The sequence below is a fragment of the Hemitrygon akajei genome, chromosome 10 (assembly GCF_048418815.1).
Source record: "Hemitrygon akajei chromosome 10, sHemAka1.3, whole genome shotgun sequence".
Lineage (NCBI taxonomy): Eukaryota > Metazoa > Chordata > Chondrichthyes > Myliobatiformes > Dasyatidae > Hemitrygon > Hemitrygon akajei.
The window spans coordinates 165,539,299-165,552,470 of NC_133133.1; the positions used below are offsets into that span (position 1 = coordinate 165,539,299).

Here is a 13,172-nt window from a genome sequence, read left to right on the forward strand (position 1 = left end):
GAAACATAAAGAGAATGAGATCTTGGATTTTATAGAAAGCGCAAACCACTTTCTATAAAATCTGTGCTGGGCTGAGGCTGTGGCCTGAACTAGCGGCCTTCTGGTTCAGCTGCAGGGATGCCTGGTGTTGTCAGCTTCAGTACTGAATGCCGTTTGCTTGCTTTTATTGTTTGCACGATTTGTTTATTCTCTCTCTGTCTCTCTGCACACTGGGTGTTTGACAGCCTTCTTTTGTTATTACTGGGTTCCTTTGTTTTGTGGCTGCCTGTAAGGAGACAAACCTCAAGGTTGAAAAAGGAGAAGATACTTTGATAAGAAATCTATTTTGAACTAGTGCCAACCTCTGGACTAGCCTATCATGTGGGACCTTGTCAAATGCCTTACAAAATTTTATATAGACAATGGCTACTGCACTACCTTCATATGGAGCCAGTGATCATTAATGGAGAATGTGTGGAGCAGGTTAAGACCTACAAGTATCTGGGAGTACAGTTGGACGAGAAGCTAGACTGGACTGCCAACACAGATGCCTTGTGCAGGAAGGCACAGAGTCGACTGTACTTCCTTAGAAGGTTGGCGTCATTCAATGTCTGCAGTGAGATGCTGAAGATGTTCTATAGGTCAGTTGTTGAGAGCGCCCTCTTCTTTGTGGTGGCGTGTTGGGGAGGAAGCATTAAGAAGAAGGACGCCTCACGTCTTAATAAGCTGATAAGGAAGGCGGGCTCTGTCGTGGGCAAAGTACTGGAGAGTTTAACATCGGTAGCTGAGCGAAGGGCGCTGAGTAGGCTACGGTCAATTATGGAAAACCCTGAACATCCTCTACATAGCACCATCCAGAGACAGAGAAGCAGTTTCAGCGACAGGTTACTGTCGATGCAATGCTCCTCAGACAGGATGAAGAGGTCAATACTCCCCAATGCCATTAGGCTTTACAATTCAACTGCCAGGACTTAAGAACTTTTTTTAAAGCTATTATTAATGCTTTTTGAGTTAGTGATTTAGATGCATATCATATTATTACTGAGTTAAGTATTGTATGTAATGAGTTTTTGCTACAACAAGTGTATGGGACAAATTTCCCCATGGGGATGAATAAAGTATCTATCTATCTATCTATCTATCTATCTATCTATTAATCTGCAGAATTACCTACTCAAAAAGCTCAAGCAGATTATGAAGCTGGATTTCCACCACATACTGCCTTGCTGACTATCCCTAATCAAAGAATGCCCATAAATTCTGTCCCTGAGAATTTTCTCTAATGATTTCCCTACCCCTAACATAAAACTCTCCAGCTTGTAGTTAACTGGTGTATCCTGGCTGACCTTCTTAAATAAAAGTACAACATTATCTACCCTTGAATCTTCCGATACTCACCTGCAAATATGTCTATCAGGACCACAGCTATCTCCTCTTCTACTTCTCTCAGCATCCTCAGACGGATTTCATGTGGCCCCATAAAAACTGGATTTGAACTCACTACTTAATTAGAGCTCCAAACATACGCTGGGCAGAGAGGTGTGAATGAGGAGGCAAAGACTTGTATGAGTGGCAATAATATCACTAGAGAGGCACACACTATTCACTCTCAGGATGCTTGCTAGCTTTGTACATGGAATAAGAACACTAGGTACTTCAGCTGGTGAAATTTTGATAAAGATGTTCTTCAACAATATGGGATCTTCTTCACTCATATATATCTTTTTTTTGTTACGGGGGAGCTGGAGGAGCTTCTGATCGATTGCTGCGGGATTCACGTGTGTAATCATGGCGATTGCCATGACCCGTAAAAACGGAGGGGGGTAATGTTGTGTTTCTATTCATTCACAACATTAGTGGGGGAGGGTGTATTTTGTTATTTTTTTCTTTACTATCTATCTTTCTTCTATTTTTCTTTTTTTGCCTGGATGATTGGGGGGGGCGAGACGCATAGCAACATGGAGAATTTTAAAGAGATTCCCCAAGGTATTATGAATGACTAATTTACTCAATTTTTTAAGATTTAATGTTAATGGACTTAATGGACCTGTGAAAAGAAAAAGAGTTTTAACATATATTAAGAAAATGAAAGGAGATATAGCTTTTTTTCAGGAAACACATTTAACAGAGACAGAACATTAGAAATTAAAGAGAGATTGGGTTGGAAGTGTTATTGCAGCTTCATTTAATTCAAAGTCAAGGGGAGTTGCAATTTTGGTTAATAAAACCTTACCAATTAAAATACAAAATGTACTAATTGATTCTGTGGAGAGATATGTGATTATACATTGTCAAATCTTTTCAGAGTTATGGACTCTTATGAACATTTATGCACCAAATGAAAATGATGCAAAATTCATACAAGAAGTTTTTTTGAAATTGGCCGATGCACATGATAAAATATTAATAGGTGGAGATTTTAACTTTTGTTTAGACCCAGTTCTAGATAGGTCAACTAAGGCTATTACAAAATCAAAAGTAATAAAGCTAACTTTATCATTGATGAAAGACTTAAATTTGATTGATATATGGAGAAGAATTAATACAAGAGAAAGAGATTATTCATTTTATTCAAATAGACATAAAACTTAGTCAAGGATTGATTTTTCCCTATTATCAATGAATATTCAGGATAGAGTGGAAAGGGTAGAATATAAGGCAAGAATACTGTCACATCATTCCCCTTTGATAATGACAATGATAATGATGGATAAGGAGGAATTGATTTATAGATGGAGATTTAATTCAATTTTATTAAAACGTCAAGATTTTTGTGATTTTATGAAAAAACAGATCCAATTTTTTTTGGATACAAACTCATATTCAGTTGATGATATATTTATATTATGGGAAGCAATGGCAGCATATTTGAGGGGTCAGATAATAAGTTATACTTCTAAAATTAAGAAGGAATATATGGTAGAAATAGATCAATTAGAAAAAGAGATTACAAAATTAGAAAAAGAATTCCAAAGATATATGACAGAAGAAAAACAAAGACAACTTGTTAATAAGAAGCTACAATATAATACACTCCAGACATATCGAACAGAAAAAGTAATTATGAAAACTAAACAGAGATATTACGAATTACCGTAGATTCCGGATTATAAGCCGCTACTTTTTTCCCACATTTTGAACAGCTTTGAACTCTGCGGCCTATAATCCAGAGGGGCTAATACATGGTTTTTTTTCATGCCGCCTCGTAAACATTTTGCCTCGTAACAGTAGACCAATAAAATTGATGAGTAGTTCACAGAGGTCCAATGAAATTGTACGAAAAATCAAGCGCACTTTCACAATTAAATTATTGTAAATCAGTCATTTGTACTCACCCTCATCAACATGGAAAATACTCGAAGAAAAGCAAGACCCGAGCGCGTCAGACCCGATTAGACCCGATCGCGTTACGCAAGCGCGTCAGACCCGAGCGAAAACGCTGCTTTTAAGTTAAAGTCGATCAATAACTTTTCCTGGTAGGCTGCAGTATATATATTTTTACCAGTCGCTAGGAGATATTGGAATGTTGTTCGTGCTGTTCAGTAAAAAAGTATATGCAACGTAATTTGTGTTACCGATACGTATGTATATTTAAAAGTAGCGGTGCGGCCTAAAATCCGGTGCGGCCTTTACAATTAAAAATTGATTTTATTTCTAAAATTAGAGCCAGCGGCTTTTAATCAGGTGCGCTCTGTAGTCCGGAATCTACGGTAGGTGAAAGATCACACAAGATTCTTGCTTGGCAGTTGAAAACAGAGCAGGCTTCCAAAACAATTAATGCAATTAGAACAAGTGCAAATAAAATTACTTATAAACCTTTTGAAATTATTGAAACTTCTAAAAAATTTTACTCCGAATTATATCAATCAGAATCACAAAATGAGGTTGCTGAGATAGAATTTTTTTTATCACAAATAACTCTTCCAAAATTGAATTTGGAAGAACAGAAAGGAATAGATATGCCCTTTACATTGAAAGAGGTTGGAAAAGCTTTAGGATCACTTCAGAGTAATAGATCTCCAGGAGAAGATGGTTTTCCGCCTGAATTTTATAAAAAAATTAAAAATTTATTAATCCCTCCCTTTATGGAGTTAATATATCAAGCGGAAAGGACACATAAACTTCCACAATCTTTTTCGACAGCGATCCTAATAGTATTGCCAAAAAAAGATAGAGACCCTTTAAAACCAACATCATATAGGCCTATTTCTTTGTTGAATATGGATTATAAAATAATAGCAAAAATTTCATCTAATAGATTATCTAAATATTTACCAAAATTAATACATATGGATCAAACAGGCTTTATTAAAAATAGACAATCGGCGGATAATGTAACTCGGTTACTTAGCATAATTCATCTGGCACAAAAGAAGGAGGAAATGAGTGTGACAGTTGCTTTGGATGCAGAAAAAGCATTTGATAGATTGGAATGGGACTTTTTATTTAAGGTATTGGAAAAATATGGGTTAGGAAAATCTTTTATAAAATGGATTAAAACCTTAAATACTAATCCCAAAGCTAAAGTAGTGACAAATGGTCAAATTTCAACATCATTCCAGTTAACAAGGTCAACGAGACAAGGCTGTCCATTAGGGTTTTAGGCCGCACCGCTACTTTTAAATATACATACGTATCGGTAACACAAATTACACAAGCCTGCCCTATTTGTATTGGCGATAGAACCATTAGCTGAATTAATTAGAACTGATCCAGATATTGTGGGCTTCAGAGTTAACCAAGAGGAATATAAGATTAATTTATTTGCTGATGATCTTCTGATTTATTTAACAAACCCATTGCATTCATTGCATAAATTATCTTTCAGATTGGAAGAATATGGGAAAATATCAGGGTATAAAGTAAACTGGGATAAAAGTGAAATTTTACCCCTTACTAAAGGAGACTATAGTCAATGTCGATTAGTAACTCAATTTAGATGGCCGATAAATGGTATAAAATATTTAGGTATAAGAGTTGATAATGATATAAAGAATTTATATAAATTAAATTATTTGCCATTATTGAAAAAAATACAAGAAGATCTTGATAAATGGATGATGTTACCAATAACATTAGTAGGTAGAGTTAATGCTGTAAAAATAAATATATTTCCCAGATTACAATATTTATTCCAAACATTACCAATACAACTGCCCCAGAAGTTTTTTCAAGAGTTGAATAAATGTGTGAGGAAGTTTCTTTGGAAAGGTAAGATGTCAAGAATATCGCTGGAAAAATTGACATGTAAATTTGACCTAGGAGGGTTACAACTCCCAAATTTTAAGAATTATTATAAAGCAAATCAACTTAGATTTATTGCATTTTTTTTTTATGAAGAAAAACCGGCATGGATTAGAATAGAGTTAGATAAGATAGGAGAAAATATACCAGAAGATTTTACATATAAATGGGAATCCAAATGGATACGGGAAAAGAAAGAATCTCTTATATTAAAACATTTGATCGATTTATGGAATAAGGTAAATGTGGATGATGAGATAAAGAAATCTTTATTAGCAAAGAGAACCCTAATTCAAAATAGACTTATTCCTTTTACAATGGATAATCAACTTTTATATAACTGGTTTCAAAAAGGGATCAGATATATAGGTGACTGTTTTGAAGGAGGTATATTGATGTTGTTTGATCAATTAAAGAATAAATATAAAATACCAAATAACACTCTTTTCTGTTATTTTCAATTAAAGGCCTATTTAAGAGATAAACTAGATAGATAGATAGATAGATAGATAGATAGATAGATACTTTATTCATCCCCATGGGGAAATTCAACATTTTTTCCAATGTCCCATACACTTGTTGTAGCAAAAACTCATTACATACAATACTTAACTCAGTAATAATATGATATGCATCTAAATCACTAACTCAAAAAGCATTAATAATAGCTTTAAAAAAAAGTTCTTAAGTCCTGGCAGTTGAATTGTAAAGCCTAATGGCATTGGGGAGTATTGACCTCTTCATCCTGTCTGAGGAGCATTGCATCGACAGTAACCTGTCGCTGAAACTGCTTCTCTGTCTCTGGATGGTGCTATATAGAGGATGTTCAGGGTTTTCCATAATTGACCGTAGCCTACTCAGCGCCCTTCGCTCAGCTACCGATGTTAAACTCTCCAGTACTTTGCCCACGACAGAGCCCGCCTTCCTTATCAGCTTATTAAGACGTGAGGTCTTAACAAGGTCAAACAATGTTAATGCCAAAACCTAATGAAATAGAAACTTTAATTCAAAAAGGAAAAATTAAAAAATTTACATCTTGTATGTATAATTTGATTCAAAAACAGACAATTAAACCAGGAATTCATAAGTCAAGACAAAAATGGGAAACTGATTTGAATATTAAAATTGATGAAAAAAATTGGTCAAGACTATGTCTTGATAGTATGACAAATACAATAAATGTCCGACTTAGATTAGTACAATACAATTTTTTACATCAATTATATATTACACCACAAAAAAGAAATAGATTAAACCCAAATTTATCTGACCAAAGTTTCCGATGTAATCAAGAAATCGGTACTTTTTTACACTCTACTTGGTCTTGTTTTAAAATTCAACCTTTTTGGATAAATCTAAGACTTTTACTGGAACAAATGATTGGAATACAACTTCCACATAGCCCAATATTATTTTTATTAGACGATATTGAAGGGATAATACCGAAACCTAAATTGAATAAATATCAGAAAAAATTTATAAAAATTAATTGGCAGTAGCCAAAAAAGCTATTGCAGTTACTTGGAAATCAGATTCATACTTCTATGGACCATTGGAATAATGAAATATATAGCTGCATTCCACTTGAAAAAATGACTTATAATTTAAGAAATGAATATGATATATTTTTGAAAATTTGGCATCCCTATCTACAAAAGATAGGATTAAATATGTAGGTCCTTTGAAGATAAAATTATTAGTTATTTGGGGAAAAAAAAGATATATACTAAAGTTATTTTGAACTCCATGGAGCATGTGGGGATCCTCCGATATCCAGGTAATTCTTCTTTCTTTCTTTCTTTTTTTCTTCTTTTTTCTTTTTTTTAGACAGGAATGTTAAGGGGGGAAGGGTTAAGGGGAGGGGAGGGCTAATATTAATTTTCATTACTCTATTATTCTATTCATTGTATGTAAAAATTCTCTTAAAAATTTAATAAAAAATATATTTAAAAAAACAATATGGGAGAGAAAGATAGGATGCAACTCTCAGAGGAAGCAACATAAAGATAACCTTTCTTATTCTACACCCCAGACATGGAATCGTGCCTTAGATTCACCCATTGATAGAGCATACAAAGAGAGGGAAAAGATATAAATATTTGATTTTTGAAGTTTAAGATGAAGAAAATGGCAGTATAAATGACAGTGTCAGAAGTTATTTTCCTCAGGAGTATCCTACAAGCCACTGCACTACATCTACACGACGTGCTTCTCTTTGAAATATCACTGGTTAACTTATTAAATTAATGGATTAAGTTACAAGAATAACAGCAGAAATTCTGGACTATAGATCCAAAGTCATCGTTAAATGCCACTGTAGTAGCTGGCTTATTTAAATTCAAATAAACAAATAACTCAGGAATTTAAAATAAATGTTACTCTATGTGATCGTGGGAATGAAACAATTAGGTGATATCCGCCTTAAATACCCCCAATGACTTGGCCTCCACAGCTGCCTGTGACAATGAATTCCACAGATCCACCACTCTCTGCTTAAAGAAGTTTATCCTCAACTCCCTTCTAAATGGATATCCCCCTTTTCTGAGGTGGTGCTCTCTGGTTCTGGACTCCCCATGACAGAAAACAACCTCTCCATATCGACTCTATCAAGACTTTTCAACATTCGCTAGATTTCAATGAGATCCCTCGCATTCTTCTGAATTCCAGTGAGTACAGGCCCAGAACCATCAAAAGCTCCTCCTATGATAAGCCTTTCATTTCCAGAATCATTTTCGTGAACTTCCTTAGAATTGCCTCACTGACAGCACATCCTTTCTTAAGTAAGGGGCCCAAAACTGCTCACAGTACTTCAAAAGAGGCCTTACCAGTGTCTTAAAAAGCCTTAGCATTACATCTTTGCTTTTATATTCTAATTCCTCAAAATGAATGCCAAGGTTGCATATCCCTTCCTCACCACCAACTCAAACTACAAGTTAACCTTTAGGGAACTTTGGACAAGGACTGCCAAGTCCCTTTTGCATCTCAGAGTTTTGAATTTTCTCCCCATTTAGGAAATAGTTTACACTTTTATTCCTTCTACCAAACTGCATGACCCTGACACTGTTACAGTATCAAACTTCCCGACACTATTACAAGATGCACCCAACTGCATCAGCTTCTGGGTTTTAGATGCTCTAACTTTCTGGAGTAAGGATAGCTGGCCTTATCCATTTAAGGGTTGAGGACAGTCCCACTAATTGGCAATAATGTTTTGGTGTCAAGAATTCAGTATTTAAAGAGCACCTGAACGGAGACACCGTGCTCAATTGTAAACTCACTTGCATTATCGCCTAGCACCTTGTTTCATACTCAGTTCTAGTTTAAGACTCATACCATGTCTCGATCCTAGTCTCAGATACTCCACCTTTTGGGTCCTAACCACTCTCGTTACAGACACTGTATTCCATCCACTGCTTCTTTGCCCATTCTCCTAATTTGTTGAAGTCCGTCTACGGCATTCCTGCTTCCGCAACATTTCTGGCCTTTCCACCTGTCTTTGTATCATCCTCAAACTTGGCCACAAAGTCACCAATTCCAACATCCAAATCATTGACATGCAACATAAAGAGAAGCAGTCTCAACATAGACCATCACTAGTCACTGGCAGCCAACCAGAAAGGGCTCCCTTTATACCCAATCTTTGCCTCCTACCAATCAGTCAATGTTTTATCCATGCTAGTATCTTTCCTATGTTCGCTTAACTTGCTAAGCAGCCATGTGTGGCACCTTGTCAAAGGCCTTCTGAAAGTCCAAGAACACAATGTTTTCCGATTCTCCTTTGTCTATCCTACTTGCTATTTCCTCAAAGAATTTCAACAGATAAGATTTTCCCTGAGGGAAACCATGCTTTGAAGACAAGAAGATTTGAGAACAAGAATAGAGATGACTTTCTCCAATTATGTAGGGATCTGGAATTTTGTGTACAAGTTCGGTCTTTCTACCTAAGGAAGTGTATACTTACAGCATAGGGTAATATAATTGGGAGAAATGTACATGATTCACAGCTACTGGCATTGAGTTGGGGTTTGACCAGAGGCTGGTCTGACATGATGACATTTTTATCTAAAGATTATTAGTGCATTTTTGTGTTTAGGCTTCGAAGTTCAATAAAATGTGTTATGAGTTTAATTAAACATAAACTGCTTAATTTAGTTTTATTTGTGAAAACTTACATTGGTGACCCTGATGCTCTAGGAGGATTCCAGAGTTATTGAATATGTCGGCCAACGCAGATACTTTGAAACTGCTGGAGTTTTGGGAGCAAAATACCATCGCTTGGTTTGTACAAGCTGAGGCTCAATTCGCTCTGTCAGAAATCTCCACCAAATTCCACTCAGCAATTCCATGGCTGCAAAAGTGGTGAGTCTGCTTGAACACAATAAATACCCATTGCTGAAAACTCACCTTTTACAAATTTCTGGACTATCAGAGTCTGAACACGTCAGACAGTTGCTGTCCTTGCCCGACATCAGCAATGATAAGCCTTCAGAGCTAATGGACCACATGCTGTCTCTTCCCAGAAATCACCATCCTTGTTTTATTTTTAAAGAACTCTTCATGCAGCAAATGTCTGATCAAGTTCACATAGCCCTCGCTAATGCACCCATGATGGACTATAGGGAGCTTGCTAAAATAGCTGATAGTCTACACTCAGTCGGGCAGCGATGCATCATTCCTCCTCCTTTCTCAACCTCAATTAGGCCAGTCAGCAAGACTTCACCACAAGGATGCCCATGGCTGCAAAACAGATGAAGCCGGGCCTGTGCTTTTACAAAGCGTGCTTTGGTATGAATGCTAGAAAGTGCTGACTGCCTTGCAGCTTCAACAGTGCCAGAGCATCGGGACATCAGAGGTCTGTGAACTCCGTGGGTTCCAGCTGCCAGAGTTGTCTACTGCTCATTACGGACTCCCTTTCAGGGTGACTCTTCCTGTGTGACATGGCGCTCAAGTGAGTGTGCTGCCAGCATCGTCTATAGATGAGAAGGCAAAGAGCACTGAAACCTCGCTGGAGGCCACTAACAGCAGCAAGATACAGACCTACAGTGACAGTGAGTCGGGGTTTCACTGTAAGAGGCTAGTTGGATGTGATGATGTTGTTATGACAGGATTTTTAGCCCGTTTTTGTGGTTAGTTTTCGAGTTCAATAAGATGTATTACAGTTTCATTAAACATAAGATGCCTCACTTTGCTTTATTTGCAAAAACTTTCAGTAGTAGATGAGTGCACAAATATCTAACATGTTGATTCCTAGGATGGAGGATAACAAACAAGATATCAGGTGTAGCAGACTGAGACTATATGCTCTGTAAAGTTCAGAAGAATAAGAGGTGATCTCACTGAAATATAGAAGATTTTTATGAGGCTTGGCAGTGAAGATGTTTCCCCTGTTTCACAAAGAAGGGTTATCCATTATGTGCCAAGATCGGAAGAAATATCTTTGCCTAGAAGTGAGTGAATCTTACGCATTCTTATTTGCTGAGTATATTATTCATTGATTGATAGAATATGGGATATTAAGGAAATCAACAAACATGACTTAGTTAGTCAAAACAGTGCTGAGGTAAAAGATCAGTAATGATCTTATTGCGTGACAGAATATGAGTAGCCATTTAACACAATCATTCCTACAGACCCAGTCGGAAAGCTCCAGAACCTGGGCGTCTGTACCTCCCTCTGCTGCTGGACTTTATGACCAGAAGACCACAATCTGTGCAGATCAGAAATAACATATCTGACGATCAATACTAGCGCACCTCAGGGATGTGTGCTTAACCCACTGCTCTACTCTCTCTACACCTGTGACTGTGCTGCTAGGCACGGCTCAAACACCATCTATAAATTTGCTGATGATACAACCATTCTTGGCAGAATGTCAGGTGGAGATGAGAGGGCATGATATACCTGCTAGTTGAGTGGTGTCACAACAACAAACTTGCACTCAACATCAGTAAGACCAAAGAACTGATGGTGGATTTCAGAAAAAGTAAGATGAGGGAACACACATCAGTCCTCATAGAGGGATCAGAAGTGGAGAGAGTGAGCAGTTTCAAGTTCCTGGGTGTTAATAGCTCTGAGGACCTAACCTGGTCCCAACATATCAATGCAGCTGAGAAGAAGGAAGGTAGCAGCTATACTTCATTAGGAGATTGAAGAGATTTGGTATGTCCACTAAAACTGGAAAATTCCTACAGATGTACCAGGGAGAACATTCTGACTGGCTGCATCACCATCTGGTATGGGGGGCGGGGGGGGGGGGGGGTTGCTACTGCGCATGGTCGAAGTGAGCTGCGGAGAGTTGTAAAATTAGTCAGGTCCATCACGGGCACGAGCCTCTGTAGTATCTAAGACATCTCCAAGGAGCGGTGCCTCAAAGAGGCAGCGTCCATTGTTAAGGACCCCCACCGCCCAGGGACGAGCCTTCTTCGCATTGTCACCATCAGGAAGGAGGTACAGAAGCCTGAAGGCACACACTCAGTGATTCTTCCCCTCTGCCATCCAATGTCTGAATGAGCATTGAACGCATGACTACCTTACTACTTTTTTTACTCCTGTTTTTGAACTACTTATTTAATTGTTTTATATAAGGACAACAAATTTCACAATGTATGTTGGTGATATTAATCCTGATTCTGGTTCTGTTTATACTGTATCTCTTCTTCAGTTCTTAACTACCTTTTCAGTTCAGGGGCACCTGGGGATATACAAGTGTAAACCATATCAGGAAAAGAAATACATTACAACAAACACAGATAATCTGTTCCTTTGCTGCTTACATCTGGAGCCCTTTTCCATCTGTCTGATTAGAAACTATAGAAAAAATGTGGAAAATACATTTCAGGCTTGTATACCATTAAAACACAATAAAGAGCTCTTGTCTAAAGTAAGGATAATCATTAATTTCATATTCCAAATTACCCTGCAGCTCCTTCAGTGAGCAAGTTTCATTTGTCTGTCAGCAGGCAAATGTTGAGTTGTGAGTATTTCTTACCATTAGATTGACAGCCTGAGAAATCTTCAATAAATTTTTTGGTCTTTTTATTCTGAAGAACCAGTTTTCTACTTTCTGGGAAGGTCTCCTTCTCTTGTGCAAGGTAGAAGCCATTGGAATCAGTGAAAGCAATCACCAACGACAGGCACAGCTCATTCACAGACATATTTCTTGAAGGTAAAATGAACAAGTATCAACAAAAATTTACTCTTTACAGAAGAGTATTTACAGAAAAATTTACAGAACTTACTCTTCTGTCATCAGTTTCTTCAGAAATAAGTTTCTTTATCAGTTTACCACCAGCCTACATATTTTATACTCTGGAATTAAGCTGGTACTGTAAAGAATTCAAGAGGTCAGGGAAATGTGATTCTTTTGGATACAACAGTAATGTGGACTTCATGTATTTCCTTTAATGTACTTCAGGCCACCGAAAGAAAGCAAATAACAGAGACTTTCAGAGAAATGGACAAGGGCATGCATAGTTTATTTGGCTTTGGAAAAAATCTTTTGCGGATTGGAAAGATGTCAGAAGATGAAGAGCTTTTGGAGAGAGTGGATGAGGGTTAAGATGTCTATCTCTGAATAGGGAATGCAAAGCAGCTCAGTGGAGATAGTGATGTAGGTCTATAGTGGGGCTAAAGTCGTAGACAACAATGAATCAGAACTTGGCTCAATAAAGGAGCTGGGGAGTGCAGTAAGAATGACTCATGACTATGACCTGGTGTGGGTAAAATGCACACTACAAAATTTTAAATAATTTAGAATGTATATGGAAAGGAGTTCATGAACCCCGAGCTGAGACGGTCAACAACTCCAGGTTTGAAAAAACAAAATAAACATCTAAGGTTTCAACAGCAGAGGAATAAAATGATGTGAAGTCAGACAATGTCCAACAAATAAAAATGTTCTATCTTGGCAGTGCTTAAAAACCTTAGCTCAGCGTGAAGTGGGTATAAAG

General features: G+C 37.2%; 1 protein-coding gene across 1 annotated transcript in view; it reads right to left on the minus strand.

Annotated features, from left to right (window-relative positions):
- Nucleotides 1-13,172, minus strand: part of LOC140734920 (uncharacterized) — a 127,424-nt gene that overhangs the window by 83,191 nt on the left and 31,061 nt on the right. Inside the window, exon 8 of the mRNA XM_073059624.1 lies at nt 12,212-12,381. Within this exon, the coding sequence (XP_072915725.1) occupies nt 12,212-12,381 (170 nt within the window). The remainder of the gene's footprint in view (nt 1-12,211; nt 12,382-13,172) is intronic.